Source organism: Lissotriton helveticus, chromosome 1_1 (genome assembly GCF_964261635.1).
Source record: "Lissotriton helveticus chromosome 1_1, aLisHel1.1, whole genome shotgun sequence".
Taxonomy (NCBI): Eukaryota; Metazoa; Chordata; class Amphibia; order Caudata; family Salamandridae; genus Lissotriton; species Lissotriton helveticus.
Window position 1 is genome coordinate 503,640,464 of NC_136057.1, and position 18,792 is coordinate 503,659,255.

The window sequence follows — 18,792 nt, forward strand, 5'->3', positions numbered from 1 at the left end:
TCAAGAAGCCTTCTCCCTTTACTCACCAGAAGGTCGCACAACCAAACCATGAAATTCCGGCTCTTTGCATAACTGCAGACAAGACAAACAGGGGAAGTGTCTTTCAACCCAAAGGAGAAGTGCTGGATTGTAATTTCACCCTAGAGGACAGTCTACATATGCTGCCAGAGAACAGAATGACGGGAGAGCACTAGAAACGAAGTTCACCAAGGAATAAGGTCTTTGTTGTTGATGGCACAACACGAGTTCAAGAAAATGTCTTTTAGTAATGCTCCTCTTTGAAATATAAACGAAACAGCAGCCATCCAGATAAAGCTTCCCCAAACACAAGAAAACGCTATACAGAGTTCACTGGTGAACTTGACACCAAGCTACAGCTGAAAGGTATTTCAGAGAGCGCGTCTTGGAAATCAGACGCGTTCTCTAATAATGACCTTTCTTTACTCGCCAATGCCATGTAAACGCAAACCGCACGTTTAAAAGACACCGGGCTTTTATATTGACTGAGTAAACAAGGAATAGAAAGAAACGCGGAGGAGGCGAGCCCGCGCTCCTTCCGCTACTGTACTTAGCGCAATCCACGAACTGCACCAGAAATCCAGGAAACAAGGTCCAAAACGCTGTCCAGAAACAGCAGGCTTCTATCTTCAAGCTGAGATCCGGCGGGGATCACCATCCGCCATATCCACACTATCCAGGTTGTTTGACAAGCACCTTCCCCTTGTGAGGGAGGTGCTTTTGTAGGATCCGCCCTGTGACTCCGTGTGCCTGCCCCTTCGCATGCTGGTAGTCGTAGTGCTTCCGGCCATTGTTTCTCACACCATGTTGGACACACAAACAACGGGGTACCCTAGGATGGTATGGCATGCGCCCCCTTGACCACGAGATCGCTACACTACCGCACCGATAACACTTCAACTCTTCATACTGTTTACTGTATCCGCTTGGCTTAGGTCTATCTTTTCCTTAATAATAATAATAATAATAATACAGAATTTTATTGAGCGCGAACAGTTACCTCAACCGGAGGTGTCCCGGCGCTATGTGAGCACTACAAGCGGTACTAAAGAAGCAGCAATGGCTCAGATCTTGTGAATAAAGAGCCATGTTTTTAATAGCTTCCTAAATCTAGTTTCTGATGTAGCCGACTGAATGGCAGGTGGGAGGGCATTCCACAACCTCACCGTGCTGGCCGAGAAAGTCCTACCTCCAAGACGCGCTTTTCTAACTCGCGGGGCGCGCAACTGGCAATAGGCATTCGACCTCAAGGATCTCGCTTGTGCATACCTGGGGAGTCTAGCTTTAAGATAGTTGGGACAGGTTCCATGGGGCGCTCTAAAAGCCAAGGATAAGGCTTGAAATTTAATTCTGCTTGCTACTGGGAGCCAGTGCAGATCGCGTAAATGCGGAGAGACATGTTGTTTAAAGGGAATGTGTTTTAACAGCCTCGCAGCCGCATTTTGCACTGTCTGCAATTTCTGGATCAGATATTTAGGAAGGCCCAAGTACAGGCCATTTGCGTAATCCAGCCTTGAGGTAACCGTCGCATGAATTACCATTTTGCGACACTCAACCGGTAGAAGCAGAAGGAACTTACGCAGATTCCTCAATTTACTTAAACATCCCGCTACAACCTGCTGGATGTGGGAGGAGAAGGAAAGGCTATCATCCCACCTCACCCCCCGGTTTTTAGCCTTTGTACTGGGGACTGGTGCGGGGCCCATCTCAGATGGCCACCACAGTTCAGGAGAGGGGTGACTGCCTTTCCCAAAGAAGATCACCTCCGTCTTCCCCGCGTTCAATTTTAATTTATTAGTGTTCATCCACCTGGCCACATCGCGGAGACATCCTTTGAATCTGGCAAAACCTGCCTCCGACACTTCCGAATAGGGGAATACAAGTTTGGTGTCGTCAGCATAAGAAATTGCTGTGACCCCCCATTTGGCAATCAAGGTGAAGAGCGGAGCTAAATAAATATTAAAAAGTAGCGGACTGAGTGCCGATCCCTGCGGGACCCCACACCCCAGCAGCTTTGGTTTGGAGCAATAGGGGCCCAGTGCCACTTTCTGTGAGCGATTAGTCAGATAAGACTAAAGCCACCCAAGTGCTTTATCCTGAAGCCCAATATCCCCCAAACTCTGCAGCAGTCTGACATGGTCCACCGTATCAAAAGCGGCCGATAGATCCAGGAGCACCAGCATGGCTGATGCCCCTGAATCTAAAGACCCCCTGACTGACTCTGCTACCTCAATCAGGGCGGTCTCGGTACTAAAGCCCGCCCTAAAACCTGATTGTGTTTCATGCAAGATCTTACTCTTCTCCGTAAAACTATTCAGTTGGCGCTGTATCAATTTTTCCATAATTTTTCCTGGAGTAGAGAAATAGGACGGAGATTGCTAAGATCCTCCGGGTCCCCGTTGGGTTTTCTTTCCAGAGGGAGGAGCGTAGCATGCTTCCAGCAGTCCGGAAACACCCCAGGTGTAATGGAGGTGTTCCATATATGCTGAAGAGTGGTCACAATTGACTCAGACATCGTATTCCAGAACTTTGGGGGGCAGGGATCGTCCGGCGCCCCGGATTTACACCTCTTTATTTCCTGTAGTGCCTCCGTAAAGGAAATCAGATGGAATTGGCTTAGGGCCGTGGGGGAGGGGGGGTGCCGATTACATCGGTGTCTGCCATTTCAGTGGGACTAGAATGGGAGAAAGCACCATACACTTTCTTAATTTTATCATAAAAAAATTGGAAATATCTTCACACAGGGTCTCAGATGGAGTGATTTCTGTTTCAATACTTCTGGGCTTAAAAAAAGACTGCACTATTTTAAAAACTTCTTTACTAGATCGTTCCGCTTGATGGATAGAGGTGGCAAAAAAAGATTTTTTTGCTATTCTTATAGATTTTTGCATCTTCCGGATGGCTATTTTATAGCAATCCTTGGCTGATTCACAGTAGTTTGCCCACCACGCGCACTCCAGTTTCTTACAAGCCGACTTTTCAGCCCTCAACTCCGTTGAGAACCACGGGGCTGATGGGGAATCTCTACGCGACAGAGTGCGTTTGGCTGGAGCAATAATCTCCACCATATCGCCTATCCGTTGATTCAATGCAACTGCATCAGTATTAGAGTCAGCAGTAAGTACGGGGGGGTTGGTAGCCAGGACAGGTCCAATAGTGTCAGGCCGAAGGTTTTTCCAATTCCTATGCAGAAAGGAATGTTTGCCCACAGCCTGGCAGCCAAAAGGCAGTGTAACTGCAAAGGAAATCAAAAAGTGGTCCGACCAGAGTAGTGGTTGCGGCGCCTCTGCTATGGTTTCCTGAATGTTGGAAAAGATCAGATCAAGGGTAGGACATGCTTTATGCGTGGGGCCGGTGATAATTTGTATTAAATTTGCAGCGCTCAAGGTAGATATTAACTGAGCCGCCAAAGGGCAGCTAGACCCATCTACATGTACATTAAAATCTCCCACTACTATGAAGTGGGGATGAAAAAGAGAGCTTTGGACAATAATATCCATTAGTTCACTAGTGCTGGTCCCAATATAATCAGGTGGTCTATATATAATTATCCCGGCCAGGGACAGTTGGGGGTTAACTTGCAGGCAGAAATGTAACCCTTCCATACCTATGATGGTGGTCGGTAGGGAGGATGTAAGCGTGAATTTATCTTTAAAGATAAGCGCCACCCCCCCACCCCTTCTGTCGCATTCCCGATTTGAAAAGCACATTTTAAAACCCTGGTGGACAGCTAAGGCAATAGTAGTCAAATTGTCTTCATTCAGCCACGTTTCTGTCAGAAACAGGGCATCCCACCCTGAGTCCACCAGCATGAGCCTAGCGAGGGACCTGCAATTTAATAGGCACGCCCTAAAGCTTAGTTCGGCGGGAATGGGTGTCGATTTCGGTTTTTGTTTACCAGTCGAGATTGTTACTAAGTCAACCTCACGTAACACTTTGCCACAATGCCGACACCCCTGAGGGAGATCCGTGTTTCCTAGATCAACCCTTTGTGCCCTGCAGTGCTTCTCTGTGTTCAGCGTAAGTAGATCCCCCCTGGACCAGACAATCCTATTGCTATCAATGGCCTCACAAGCAGCGTTCCTGGCGTTGGCCACATTCCAGTCGCGGACGGGTGCAGGCGGGCTTGCCTTTGGTGCGCCCGCTGCGCACGTCCGCGCACCCATTAGCCTTAAATGGAGGAAGCACTGAAGTGGAGTGAATAAGGGGGAGGAGTCGCGTCCCTCCGTTCAAGCGGCACCAACAGCCGTGACGGAACGGGGACCGACAGAAAACAAGGTAAATGCAGGGGGATGTGCAAAGTTCTGCCAGCAATAATCACACACAGTAAAAATGATAAAAAAGATATGACACAGTATTTAAACAAGCGGTTTTTCAGTCAACCAGCACCTTCTTTATCCTGCAAGAAGCCTCTCACCACCAGCGCACAGCTCGCGCTGCTCACACCAGCGCAGCCGATCACACTCGCGCTTTAATAGCAATGAGGGGGAGGAGTCGCATCCCTCCGTTCAAGCGGCACCAACAGCCGTGACGGAACGGGGACCGACAGAGAACAAGGTAAATGCAGGGGGATGTGCAAAGTTCTGCCAGCAATTACCACACACAGTAAAAATGATTAAAAAGATATGACACAGTATTTAAAAAAGCGGGTTTTTCAGTCAACCAGCTCCTTCTTTATCCTGCAAGAAGCCTCTCACCACCAGCGCTCAGCTCGCACTGCTCCTTGGCTCCTGTAATTAATAACCTTTTTCTTAGTTCCACTTACTTTTGCTACAACATTAGATTCCTCATTTTTATTTTTATTATCATTTATGACGTCCTTAGCACACCGTCCAGTTACTTCTGCTTTTTTTACAATATCAATGACCTGTTGTAGTGGTTTCTCACCTTTAGCCCACAGTGCATCTTGTATGTTAGGATTGGCAGCACACATAACAACTTGGTCTCTTATTAAGTCATCGTGCATATTTTCAAATTTGCATATTAGTGCCAAGTTCTTCAATGCAGCCACATAATCATCTACACTTTCATCTTTTCCTTGTTTCCTCCTGTAGAACTTATATCTGTGGACCGCTACGCATACAGTAGGTTTATAGTAACCATCTAAATCTTCCATTGCTTCATTGTATACATTTGTTTCTTCACCCCTGCACACTTTCTTTGTAATATTCTTATACACTTCTAAACCACCTGCACCCAAACAGTGTAATAGAACTTTTTTCTTTTCTTCTGGTTTAATTGGTTTATTATCTTTCTCAAATGTAGATATGTAGTTACTAAAGTACTCTTTCCATACTTCCCATTTGATTGGTGGTACACCTGTTCCTTTTAAAAATGGTTCTGGTGGCTGTAAATTGTAATTGTTGCTATTAGCCATATTCAATTGTATTTTTTTCCTTTATTGATGTCACTTTCTTATGTATTCTGCTTTCTTCTTTTTTTTTATAACTTAAGATCACATGCTTTTTTTCCACTTTGTTTAAAGAATGGTTAAATACTATTTCACAATCAGTATTCCTTTGTTCCAGCCGTTTTTTTTCTTCCAAGAGTTTACTATATAATTCAGTAACTGTTGTTCTTTATAATTTATTCCTTCCTTATTCCAACGATATTTAAGTTTCCCGATTCGGAATAGCGCTGTTTACGTTGCACGCACGTTACCAGTGCGTGTTCATTAATGCGTCTATAACGCTGACTTCCTACTTCCAATATGGCGTCTCGCGCGTCAGCTTTGCGTCACGCTAGCGACTGCGCCACACTTCTGAGGCGATGTTCCTCACAGAAGCGCCTCCTCGCTCTCTCAGGGCTCGTCACCTTTTCCACTCACAATAACTTTCCCTTCAATTCCAACACGACCACGCTCACTATCCAGTGAATGAGGTTCGCTCAGGCCGTTTTCCGTTCAAATTGCACAGGCTCTACAATGAATTGTTATATATCTTTTTCCTCACACGCCTTCACGGGGCCTCACACCAGCGAACGCCATCTGTCGATGCTCCTCTGGCCCCAATCACAGTCACAACTAGCAAATCTTGTGTTGTCCCGCTTAACATCCGGTGAGCAATTTTCCATTCATTCACTTTTTCGATTCTCACTTAAGTTTTCCTTGTTTAATACTTTATTCTTAGATATACTTTAGGCTTCCTTTTATTTAGCTTTCCACTCTTTTATATTTCTCAAGCATCTTCTTATACTTTTTTTCCCTTTATTCTCTTTTCATTAATTTTCTTACAGGAAATTTTCCTTCCTTCCGTGTCTTTTTTTTCTTTTTCTTTCGCGAAAGAAAAAGTTATCACCCCGGAGCCAGGTGTAGATTCCAAGTATAAGTTTATTGAACAGACAACACACCGTATGCATGTGTCCTCAGGAAAACCATGAGCCAACTGACAATAGTGTGTGTAACTGTCATATCGAACTTTCAGCTGTCAACATTCCAGCTGATGCAGAACCAATGACGCGCAGAGGAATAGCTTGCGCAGGGGAGGGTAAGGAAAAGAGAAAAAGGGCTAAGACATAACAAGTGTCTGCAACCAGAGCGCGACTCAGACTCTGCTGCTCTGTGGGGGCCGGGTGATTCCCGCCATAGTCAGAGTGGGGCTGCAGGGGCGCGAGAGAGAGGGAGCGCCAGGGAGGGAGAGCAAGCGAGGGAGAGCAAGCGAGGGAGAGCAAGCGAGGGAGAGCAAGCGAGGGAGAGCAAGCGAGGGAGAGCAAGCGAGGGAGAGCGAGGGAGAGCGAGGGAGAGCGAGGGAGGGAGAGCGAGGGAGGGAGAGCGAGGGAGGGAGAGGGAGCGTGAGGGAGGGAGAGCGAGGGAGGGAGAGGAAGGGAGAGCAAGTGAGGGAGAGCGAGAGAGAGGGAGCAAGGGAGAGTGAGGGAGGGAGAGCGAGGGATCAAGGGAGAGCAAGGGAGGGAGAGGGAGGGAGAGGGAGAGCGAGGGAGGGAGGGAGGGAGAGGGAGAGCGAGGGAGGGAGAGGGAGCACGAGGGAGGGAGAGCGAGGGAGGGAGAGCAAGTGAGGGAGAGGGAGCGAGAGAGAGGGAGAGAGAGGGAGGGAGAGGGAGCGGGAGGGAGAGCGAGGGAGAGAGAGAGAGGGAGAGGGAGCGCGAGGTAGGGAGAGGGAGGGAGGGAGAGCGAGGGAGGGAGGGAGAGCAAGCAAGGAAGCGAGGGAGAGCAAGGGAGGGAGAGTGAGGGAGAGGGAGGGAGGGAGAGCAAGCGAAGGAGAGGGAGGGAGAGCGAGGGAGGGCGAGCGAGGGAGGGAGGAAGAGCAAGGGAGGGAGAGCGAGGGAGGGAGAGCGAGGGAGAATGAGGGAGGGAGAGTGAGGGAGGGAGAGCAAGCGAGGGAGCGAGGGAGGGAGAGCGAGGGAGAGCAAGCGAGTGGAGAGCAAGCGAAGGAGCAAGCGAGGGAGCGAGAGAGGGAGGGAGAGCGAGGGAGAGGGAGGGAGAGGGAGCGAGGGAGAGGGAGCGAGGGAGAGCGAGGGAGGGAGAGCAAGCGAGGGAGAGCGAGGGAGAGCGAGAGAGGGAGCCCAGGGAGGGAGATCAAGCGAGGGAGAGTAAGCGAGGGAGAGCGAGGGAGAGCAAGCGAGGGAGAGCGAGGGAGAGCAAGCGAGGGAGAGCGAGGGAGAGCGAGGGAGGGAGAGCGAGGGAGGGAGAGCGAGGGAGGGAGAGGGAGCGTGAGGGAGGGAGAGCGAGGGAGGGAGAGGAAGGGAGAGCAAAGTGAGGGAGAGCGAGAGAGAGGGAGCAAGGGAGAGTGAGGGAGGGAGAGCGAGGGATCAAGGGAAGAGCAAGGGAGGGAGAGGGAGGGAGGGAGAGGGAGAGCGAGGGAGGGAGGGAGAGCGGGAGGGAGAGGGAGCACGAGGGAGGGAGAGCGAGGGAGAGCAAGTGAGGGAGAGGGAGCGAGAGAGAGGGAGGGAGAGCGAGGGAGAGAGAGAGAGGGAGAGGAGCGCGAGGTAGGGAGAGGGAGGGAGGGAGAGCGAGGGAGAAGGGAGGGAGAGCAGGCGAGGGAGAGAGGGAGCGAGGGAGAGCGAGGGAGGGAGAGCGAGAGAGGGAGGGAGGGAGGGAAAGCGAGGGAGGGAGAGGGAGGGAGGGAGAGCGAGCGAGCGAGGGAGGGAGAGCGAAGGAGGGAGGAAGGGCGAGGGAGACAGAGCGAGGGAGACAGAGCGAGGGAGACAGAGCGAGGGAGACAGAGAGAGGGAGACAGAAGGAGAGAGAGGGAGACCTCAGAGTGAGGGGGAGGGAATGAGAGAGAGGGAGACCTCAGAGTGAGGAGGACCTCAGAGTGAGGGAGACCTCAAAGTGAGGGAGAGGGAAGGAGAGAGAGGGAGGCAGAGGGAAGGAGGCAGATCGAAGGAGGCAGAGGGAAGGAGGCAGAGGGAAGGAGGGAGAGGGAAGGAGAGAGAGGGAAATAGAGGTGAGGGAGAGGGAAATAGAGTGAGGGAGAGGGAAATAGAGTGAGGGAGAGGGAAATAGAGTGAGGGAGAGGGAAATAGAGTGAGGGAGAAGGAAACAGAGAGAGAGTGAGACAGTCAGGGTGAGTGAGACAGAGGAGAAGAGGGAGTGAGACAGTCAGAGTGAATAAGACAGAGGGAGAGATGGAGAGAGGGAGTGAGAGAGTCAGAGTGAGGGAGACAGAGAGACAGAGGGAGAGAGCGGGAGGGAGGGAGAGGGAGAGAGAGAGGGAGGGAGAAAGGTAGGGAGGGAGAGGGGGAGAGAGAGAGAGAGAGAGAGAGAGAGAGAGAGAGAGAGAGAGAGAGAGAGAGTGAGAGAGAGAGATGTGTGTATGCCGGGTCTGGTGGCTCAGTGGAAGAAGGCGTCCGCTACAGGGACCCGTGATCAACCTCATGGTCACAGTTTTTGTTGCTCTAGCCCTGCCCCCTTCCCCACTGACCCCGCCCCTACCGGTGCGGCCCTCGGTCACAAACCACACTGTAAATTTGGCCCCCGAGACAAAGTTTGTGAGTACCCATGTTCTAGACTTTTAATCTAAGAGTTCCTCTAGATTTCATAAGCATGGCAGTTAAAAGTATTAAAATTAAAGGAGCAACAAAACTACTCTACAAAAGAGGTGGTGTTAGTGATGTTAAAAAACTACAACCTTATAAGAAGGCTCATGAACACTTTACAATAAAATGTGTGCAACTATTCAGAGTTCATTTATGATACCGGGAATATTAGTTTATACAAAAATGTATTAAAGCTTCTAGATTTCAATTTAGCTTGCATCCAATACGGCTTTCCAACTCTCGATTAGGAGTAATCTATTACTGGGTTGCAAGGAATGGTCCAAAGTCTCTCTAGTAATTTCTATCCCAATATCTGCTAGACACCAGCTCAACACCATGTCTCTGTCCCCTTCTGAGCTATTGAGGATGGAGTATCAGAGCAACTGAGCCAGTGTGTGGTGATTAAATTACCGGAACAGAAAACAAATTTGCAGGTATCTTATCAGCGATGCACTAAAACTGCATAGCTTTCCTTGCACTTACCTGAATGCACTAATAGAAAACGGTGCTCGTTTTACTGGACGTGATTTTCCAGTCGTCACATTCGTTTGTTTCATCTCTGTGTAGAAAATACAAGTGTATCAAGACAAATGCATTCTTTAAGCCCAACAAAAAAAACATTTTAACATTGTTTTCCTCTAAGTGGAGACTTAAACAGTTATACAATCAGGCAGTAAGGTTGATCAGTTCAGTGAAGTGATCTTTAAGCATCACACCTTAAGCAGTAAATATGTCCCTAATACTAATTTCGAATAGTGACATTACCCTAAGACTATTGAGATGTACCTCGGAAGAACGAAGCAAGAGTGGAGTGCAGTAATACAGACATTTTCCTTGAAGGCATTTTAGACCAAAATGAAGGAAGGCATGGTAGATGATGGACACCAATTTCATGATAACCTGTTTATTAAAAAGGTAGCCAAGCTAATTTCCGTGTGCTGCTGTAATAGAGGCTTTGTTTGTGTGACTGCAGAGCCATGCAAGTTGTAGCATTTTGGATCATTTGAAGCCTTTGTAAGATGGCAAAAGGAGACCCTGAAAAGAGAGTATTAAAGCAATCTAACCTACGTAGTATGGTGGCCTGATGGGTGCGAGATGGAAAAATGAAGAATCTAGCAAAGCAGCTTCAGTAACAAGGCATGTAGAAGAGAGTTTTCAGAAAGAAAACATATGGTCCAGATGGAAGCTTAAATTGCGAACAGAGAAGGCGGAGGGACAGTGGCAAATTTGGATAGTGACATTGCAGAGTTGTAGGACGAGAATACAATGATCTCTGTCTTTTTCGTTACTTAAAGTGGGTGTGCTTTGCCTCATCCAAACTGTCACAGAGACACAAGTTTGAAAAGTAGAGAAGTTCTCATTGTCTACAGAAAGAAGAATTTGAGTGTACTCAGCTTAACTCCTGAACTTCAAATAGAGTGAATGAATTGAGTAAGAGGACAGACATACAGATTACATAGAGTGTGGCTCTAGGAAGAGCCCTGGGAAACCACAAAGGAAAATAAAGGAAGCATTTGAATTCAAAGCTTTTGGGGGCCAAATAATTATTTTGAGTGCTATTGCCGTAACTAGCAAAGACTTCTTCGAAGAAAAACAACTTGCAAACATCTGGACTCAACAATAGATGGCAAGAGTATGCAAAGCATGTGTAGCTACAGCACTCATGCCTCGAACAGATAGTTTTTTACCCAGGCAAAACTATAGCCCTGAACTGATGCCAAAGGATGGTCTAATAGTTGGAAGTGAGAGACTGTGTTGAATGTAGTGGGCAAACCCATCAAGGCTGAAGAACAGCCCTGGTTTGTCAGCATTCATAGGTCCTCAAGCACCAAGACCAAAGTTGTCTTGGTGCTATGATAGGGCTGAAACTCAGAATGAGTAGAGTCCAGGATTGATTAGACTCAAGAAATGATGCTGGTTTCCAGTTCAGGGAAGAACTGGCTTGGCTGTTCGGGCTTGACTGTTCCATAGGAAAGAGGGTCAAGACTGATTTGCATATAGCTTGTTCTGAGCGGGGGTGACGAAGTGAGCTAAAGAATGATGATTGATTCAACCCACATCTGTGACTGGGGGTGAGTGTCTGAAAAGTTTCAGGCTCCGTCCATCATCTCCTTGTGTTTGCTTAGACTCAAGAAATGCCAAGAGCTGCTTATTGACAGCTTTCTACAGCTGTTTGATGGAGAAAAGAAGAAGGGAAATGGGATGAATACCAGTGAGCTTAGAATGATCAGCTGTTTTTTTTTTTTTTTTTAAAGGAGTGGAGTAACAAGGGCCTGTTCAGTGGCCTCTGGAATAGAGCCTTAGTTAATAGAATCTTTGTTGATAAATAGAACATCATGCAGGGTAAAGGGGGATTTAGTAGGAACCCATCTGCATCATCATATGCAGTGTATCCTAACGTAAATGGTATCCCTACCATTAGGTTACATTCCCAGAATTACTTACATTGAAAAAATAAGTCAATTTCTGAAATCAATGACTGAAAAATTCCCAAAGGACTCTCATTTTTTAACCAAAATACAAGCTCAGTGCAATACGTGTGAACGGTGATGGTCAACTTGGACTTCACTTATTGTCCATAACCAAAAGGACATTGTTTGCACTGCAAAAATCCTAGTACATGGAAGTATCTACACAGGTGGATCACAGTTGCTTCAAGTTGAATTCCACCTGAAAAGCTTAACTTGGGTATCATGGACTATAGATAATTTCCTTGTTTGAACTGGAAAAACAGTTGCACAGTCAATAGGGAATCTCACCTTTGATGTTTCTAAATATAAAGGATACCCGATTGCCGTGAGGGGAACGGCTGCCTGTCATTTCACCAGACGCCGTGAGGGGAACGGCTGGGAGAACTACAGCACCCAGCAGCCTGGACGCTGATGTTGCATTAGCGCTCGGAGGTGCTACAAAAGCACAGAGCGCCTCCCGCACCGCGGGATACCTGTTTGCCGTGAGGGGAACGGCTGCCTGTCATTTCACCAAACACCGTGAGGGGAACGGCTGTTACTCCACGCCACGCACCGTGAGGGGAACGGCTAGGAGAACTACAGCGCCCAGCAGCCCCCAGCAGCCTGGGCGCTGACACTGCACTAGCGCCCGGAGGCGCTACAAAATCACAGAGAGCCTCCTGCAGCGCGGGATACCCGATTGCAGTGAGGGGAACAGCTGCCTGTCATTTCACCAGATGCCGTGAGGGGAACGGCTGTTACTCCACGCCACAAACCGTGAGGGGATAGGCTAGGAGAACTACTGCGCCCAGCAGCCTGGACGCTGACATTGCACTAGTGCCCAGAGGTGCTACAAAAGCACAGAGCGCCTCCCGCAGCATGGGCGGCGCACGGGCGAAGCCCAGGCCAAGGGCGGGCCCGTCTGCGCCTGTCAGAGCCCGAAGGAGACCAGGTTGGGCCATTCCCTTTGGCCTTGTAGTAAGATCACCCTGCCGTTTTGGGACTCGTGTAGGAACTGCTCTATAAGGTGGGTGTCCCCATCGTACAATTGATCCACATATTGCCAGAACAAACTACTCAACGACAGAGTTTTACAATTTGTTTTAATTTCGCCCCTTGTGAAACCCCCAAAGCAGAATATATTATATTGTGACTGAATTCTTGTCCCCTCTCCAAATTGACCCACAAGGAAGCCCCCGCTGGCCAACTAAAATGGGGAGAAGTATCTGCTCAGGGAAAAAAGCGTCAGTATCCACGCAATCAACAACAAGCCACCAGCCTACCTCAATCAACAAGATGCTTCAGAGGGCCATAGGGGTGGTTTCAAATGAGATTGAACTGACTGAAAGACGCTTAGCGATTACACCAAATTTAGCCAAACCCACCTTTAATACTGAATTGCAATCTGTTCCGCCAGTCATCAATCCAGACCCCCAAGGTCCCAAGTTAGAACACGTGCAATAGTACACGACGTGCAAACACAGGACTTGCTCACTGGGGATACCTCTCTGGACTCTCGAAAAAGAGGGAATGTTAAAACTGCCTCAAAAGCTGGGAAAACTCAGAAGAGGGGGGCCACGGATCCCTCATAAGATGGGGTACCAGGAAATGTAGGGCTGGGGGGGCATGTGAATGAAAGCACAGCAAAACCACAGTTGGTGTCAAATTTGGTCAGGGACCTGCATTTGGAAATAAGAAATATAATCAAGGAGGAATTGACCACTCTGACCACCAAGGTAGATAATCTTGCATCCATACTAGATGACTACATTAGTAAGGCAGGTCCTAGGGAGAAAGACCCCCACCACCAGACCTAGCCCCTAGCCCACCAAGCCCATCTAAGAAATGACCATGCATTAGTAACCACCTGTAATTCGACTCCACAAGCCCAGGGCATTAGGGAAGAAGTAGTCACTTAAATACATCTAAAACCAACTAATAGTATCACTAGCCTGGAAAGCCAGGAACCAAGTTGGAGTTGGGAGACTGTTAGACAGCAAAGATCCCCTGCACTTTGAACCCAAATTTGCAAAACTTGGGTTCAAAGTGCAGAACTAGAGTGGGGCAAGATCTGCGAAATGTGTCCGCAGAGGGAAGTTCAGACTTACCATGCATCAACCTCCCCCCGGACTCTACACCATATGTTATAATTCTAACAAATGTGCCAGAACTCAAAAAGGGGCAAAGGGAATCGCATTATGAGCTAAAAAACGATTGTATTTTTTGGCTGTCTAAACCACTTCATTTTTCCTATAAGGATGCGAGTGAGATTTTATTCACGCGCAGGGTGAGGTGGGTGGGCCAAAGAGCAAAAGATTTAGATGGTGATCAATTTTAGAAACCCACAGGCTGTCAGGTCACTCCTAATACGAAGTCATTACAGGTACAAAGGGTACATTAGGCCCCTTCCATCAGGGTACTTTTACCCCCCAAGACTGGCTCCAGTCAATAATCGATGGACAGTCAGTGAAGAAGGGCCCAGACGCCAATATGAGCAAAATTAAACCAGGAGGTAAGGGCATATGAATCAACCACTTTTTAACCTTCCACTTGCAAATAGATACGCACCCTTGGATTCCGTTGACTGACTAGAACCAACACAGCAATTAAATTCGGAATCAAGGGAAATAAAACAGATAGCAAGGAGGGCTGAGGGAGTAGAAGCTACATTTAGTGAGAAAATGGAGAGGGCCCCCACTAATCACATTGCATCAGGCACACCTCCATCGATAGCACTAACCTCCAAAACCTCCATGGGCCACCAGCAGCTGATTCCAGTTTTTACAACTATTAACACTGGCAACAAACCCAAGTTCCTTGTTTTATCCTGGAACACTGCGGGTTTGATTTCCAAACATCTGCATGTTTCAGGAGACCTGGGCTAGAGAGGACACTCATAGACTGGGTTACGCGACTTTTTGTTTGGCAGCCACGAGTGGGGGGAGGGGAAGACCTGCAGGAGGGGTTTGTGTCTGGGTTGCTGTGCATTTGGGATGCCCTGCAAAATAGATTGACACATTCTCACACAACATACTCTGTGTAATCCTGAGCTTCCCCACCGAGACTAGAATGGCCTTAATCAATGTTTACTCCCGTCCGGTTACCTATGGCCAGAAGTCATCAACTCTTGAGCATTTGTCAAGCTTCTTACACACTATAACTGATGGCACTCTGGTGGTACTTGTCGGCGTTTTAATTGTCAGTATGAGCCACTGTAGGACTTAATTAGCGGTGACATTGATGAGGAAGACCAGCACTGGTCAATCCCAGATTTGAATGCCCGACAGACCCGAGCCTGGACCCCCTTGGTGCTTCAAATAAACCCTCTCACATTGACCCATTCTTTTAGGGCTTGTAATGGCCGAATTAAATCCGATTTCCCATCAAACCACACTTATAATAGACCCGGAAGTTCTTCCATTTTAGATTACATCCTGATGGATACTAAATCTTGGTGTTGGGTGATCAATTTTAAGGTTATACCTAGACATGAAAGCGACCACAATGCCCTGGTCTTAGAGCTGATATCACCTTGTTCTAAGGGTGTCCAAGTAGGTAACCATCATTTAAACGGTCCCAGGGTAACCTTGACTGGTTGTAGGATGCAATTGAAATGGGGGGCCATTTGTTATTCCCAGGATTAGTTGGCCTCTCTTTATAAAATTGTCACTCCATACCTTGAGGTTGCCAATCAATTTAGTTATGCAACAGTCCCTAATACAGCTATAGCAGAAATTGGGAGAAACCACAAAAACCTAATGTGTGACCGGGCAAGCGTCTTTTTTCCTGTTGTAAAATTCGAACAAAAGGTGTCTATGGACCACTCCTGGTATAATGGCGACTGTCGAAGGGCTAAGCAATCACTGATCCTAGCTATCAAAGCAAAGGACAAATTAATGTTAACGAATAGCCCATAGAAACACAATCAATGCTGCAAAAAAAACAATGGGAGGGTGGCAAATGGGAAAGCATGAGGGTGGATTTTATGTTCAAGGGACATGCAAACCTTTTGGAACCTAGTAAACACCGGTTGCAAAGAGGGCAAATCGGCAATAGAGCCAAATCCTGGGACAGAAATCTGGAGTTCCCAGTTCAAATAGTTATATGCAAGGGGAGAGGAAGAAGTAGGCCAAGTTATGGGCATACCAACCTGCTTTCAGCATTCTTCCCCCAATGCCCCAGAAATCTCTTTAAAAGAGATAATGGCCGCATTGAACAGAGTGGCTCCCGCAAAAGTGCCAGGCTTAGACAAGATCCCAGGCAATGTTTTTAGGAACAAACCTATTATTTGGGCCCCATACTTCCGGAGCCTATTTAGTGCTATTCTTCAAGGGATGCCAATTCCAACGACCTGGTTGGGGGCAGAGATTATTCCGATTTTCAAGAAGGGCTCTCCACTTCTCCCCGCCAACTATCGTCCAATTAGTCTCATAGATGTTTCGCAAAAAATATATGCAAGAGTACTTTTGGATCGATTAGCGAGGTGGATGGAGGAGCATTCCATACTTAGTCCTTATCAAGCCGGCTTTAGAGCAAGGATGTCCACAATAGATCAGATTTTAAGGCTGCAAATCCTCTATTTGAAGACAGTGCTTCTGGAGGGCGACAGCCTTTATCTGATCTTTGTGGACCTAAAATCAGCATTCGACCAGGTCCCCAGTGTTAGACCTGGCACCTTGGCGTGAGTTTCCCTTCCACTTTTTGCTGATGTGCCTCAGATGTTTTTGCTGGTGTCCGCTGCGCAGGGCACTGCGCCACGGCCAACCCGTGCCGCAGTGCAAGTGCTCCCTATGAAAAGTGTAACTGTGATTGATATTACTGATTGGTTCATTGGATTTACTGTCAGTCCCCAGTAAAGTGCACCAGGAGTGCCAGGGCTTGTGAATGCCAATACTGCTAGTGGGCCTGCAGCGCTGGTTGGGCCACCCACAGAAGCAGCCTTAAAATGTGTCTAGGGTCTGCCATAGCAGAACCTGCGTGCAGTCTGGTACTGTCATGCTGGCTGGGCAAGTGCACACACTTGCCAGCCCCTAAACCTTCCCTTAACTTCATATTAGTCACCCCTATGGTAGGCCCAAGGGCAGGGTGCATTGTAAGTGTAAGGTAGGACATGCTCTGATGAGTGTGGCATGTCATAATAATGAATTACTGCCAAATTCGTTTTTCACTATTGTAAGGCTACCTGTTCCCTTTAGGCCAGATGGGCTGCTGGAATTATTACACTCTATAATCCCAGCAGGCTCAGGGAACATGGTAGAAAATAAAGTTTAGTATGCCTGAACTCAGAATAATAAAATACTTCTTTTAGTAAAGTTTATTTTAATATCCTGTGTTTGCAAATGCTACTTTTAGAAAGTTAGCATTTGCTTGCCTAACCATTTCAGCCCGCCTCTGCTAGTATGTGTATCTGACTGTCTGGGATGTGTGAGTGACAGAGCTGGGGGATGACAGGTGGTGAATGCAAAGATTACACCTTAGTGGGAGGTAGGAGTGCCCCTGGACTCTTAATCAGGCTGTGCTCTGCCACCACAATGCTGGCTCCGCCCCCTGGGGAGCGACTGATGACTCAGCCTGCACCTGGCCCAGGAAGGGCGAAGCACTGTCATCAAGGTACTCCTGGCTACCCCTGTCAACACAATGCTGGCTCCACCTCCTGTGGAGCGTCTGATGTACCTGCCCCTCACACTGAAAGCAGAAGCCAGAAGTACACCCAACAAGTACTCAGAGACTGAAAGCAGTTATGCAAAGGCCCCCCTGGCCTGAGAAGACAAAAGAAATGCTGTATAAAAGTAGGAGCCCTGCTCCTTGTAAATCAGAATCCTGTTTCCCCACAAAGAACCTCTGCCCAACTAGAAGGAGAAGAAGACGCTGGGAGGACTGGCCTGCTGCTTGCCTTGCTGAGGAAGGAGAGGAGAAGACTTTCGAAAAGACTTTGCTGACTTGTGCTTTGAAACATTCTCCAAGGGCTTGATTGAGCTTGCCCCCTGATCTGAACCCCAGGACTAGTGGGTTCTTGGTGCCTTTGCTCGTCCTTCAACTTCGAGCCGTGTGTGCCTCCCGCCGGAGGAAGACTGCGCCCCTCATCACCCCCTCCTAGGGCTGTGGAACTCGGGAGCTTGCCTGCCTTTGTCCCCGTGAGAGCCTCGCTCCAATCGGAGTCGCTCTCTGCCCCCGGGCTAGGCTGCCTGCTCCTCTGCCCCTCGCCTGTCAAAAGGGGCGCGCTAAGAGCACCCTCGCCACTCCTGCCGGAATTCCAGTGGCAATAGTCATCTACGCCGGGACCCGCAGCCCGCACGGACCATGCCCCTGCCGTCCCCGCTTCGTTATCCCCGAGTGTCTGCAAGCCGCGCCGCCCCCCTCGTGGAGACCCCAGTACCGTTGTACTAGGAGTCGAGGGCCGCGCCTGCTTGTGTGCCCACACCCGCTGACATCAGGATCCGAAGGCATCCCTGAACGGGCCGAGCCGCACTGCCGTGCCCGACTCGACCTACCGTAAAAGAAGCCTTCGCCAAGTTCTACACCGGGCTAGGGGCCCGCAACGTTTGTTTTCACCTTTCTCGGACCAGCCGCTTCCACTCCTGCCAAACCGTGAGTAAAGTGTACGCTACGTACGAGTGCTCACGCCGGATGCATGAGCCGTGGTAGGGTGTTCCGCTTTTAACCGCGCTGAGGATACAGAAGCGCTGCGAAGCGCTCAGACGACCAGAGACTGGCCGTGAGTCCCTAAGGGAGCATAAGAGAACTGTGTTGGAAGAGAACTGAGAAGGAAATCCTTTTTGAACTATACCTAAGAAAAACTTGCCTATTTTTACAACCTGTTGGCATATGAAAATGTTATTGGTCTTGTAATAAGTGTGAACTGCTAATATATATATATTTTTACATAAAGGAACGTATTTTTATATATTCACAGCCTGGTGTCCATTTGTGGGGGGATTGGTACATTTTACTGTGTGTGTTATTACAAATGCTTAACTGAATAACGCCTGAAGAATAGCCTTGGCTGCTCACGCGACGCACCTAGAGGGTGAGCAAGGGTAATTCTAAGGGGTCATCCTCCACCCTGACTTAGAGGAGAGGGTCCCTGCTTGTCACAAGTGAATACTTGCGCCAACCAGAGACCCCCAATTCTAACATTGGACGCAGCGGTGAGGATTTGCGAATTTGTATTTGTAGTTGACATACAGTGAATTGCTGATCACCACATAGTGAGAGCAGACCGATAAAGCAGCCACAGATTCCATTTTTTTAAATAATTTTGTTGAGACATCTGCCATTGTTGAAGCCATGCCTGGCTCACTCCCTGCTGGAAGAGCACCCTCTGAGATCT

The 18,792-nt window shown here is 48.4% G+C and overlaps 1 protein-coding gene across 5 annotated transcripts in view; it reads right to left on the reverse strand.

Annotated features, from left to right (window-relative positions):
- PARP11 (poly(ADP-ribose) polymerase family member 11) overlaps nt 1–18,792 on the reverse strand; it is a 307,432-nt gene that overhangs the window by 145,042 nt on the left and 143,598 nt on the right. For all 5 annotated transcript variants that reach the window (XM_078673954.1, XM_078673956.1, XM_078673958.1 and 2 more), the window contains one exon: nt 9,496–9,571. In XM_078673954.1, coding sequence (XP_078530080.1) covers nt 9,496–9,571 — 76 coding nt within the window. The remainder of the gene's footprint in view (nt 1–9,495; nt 9,572–18,792) is intronic.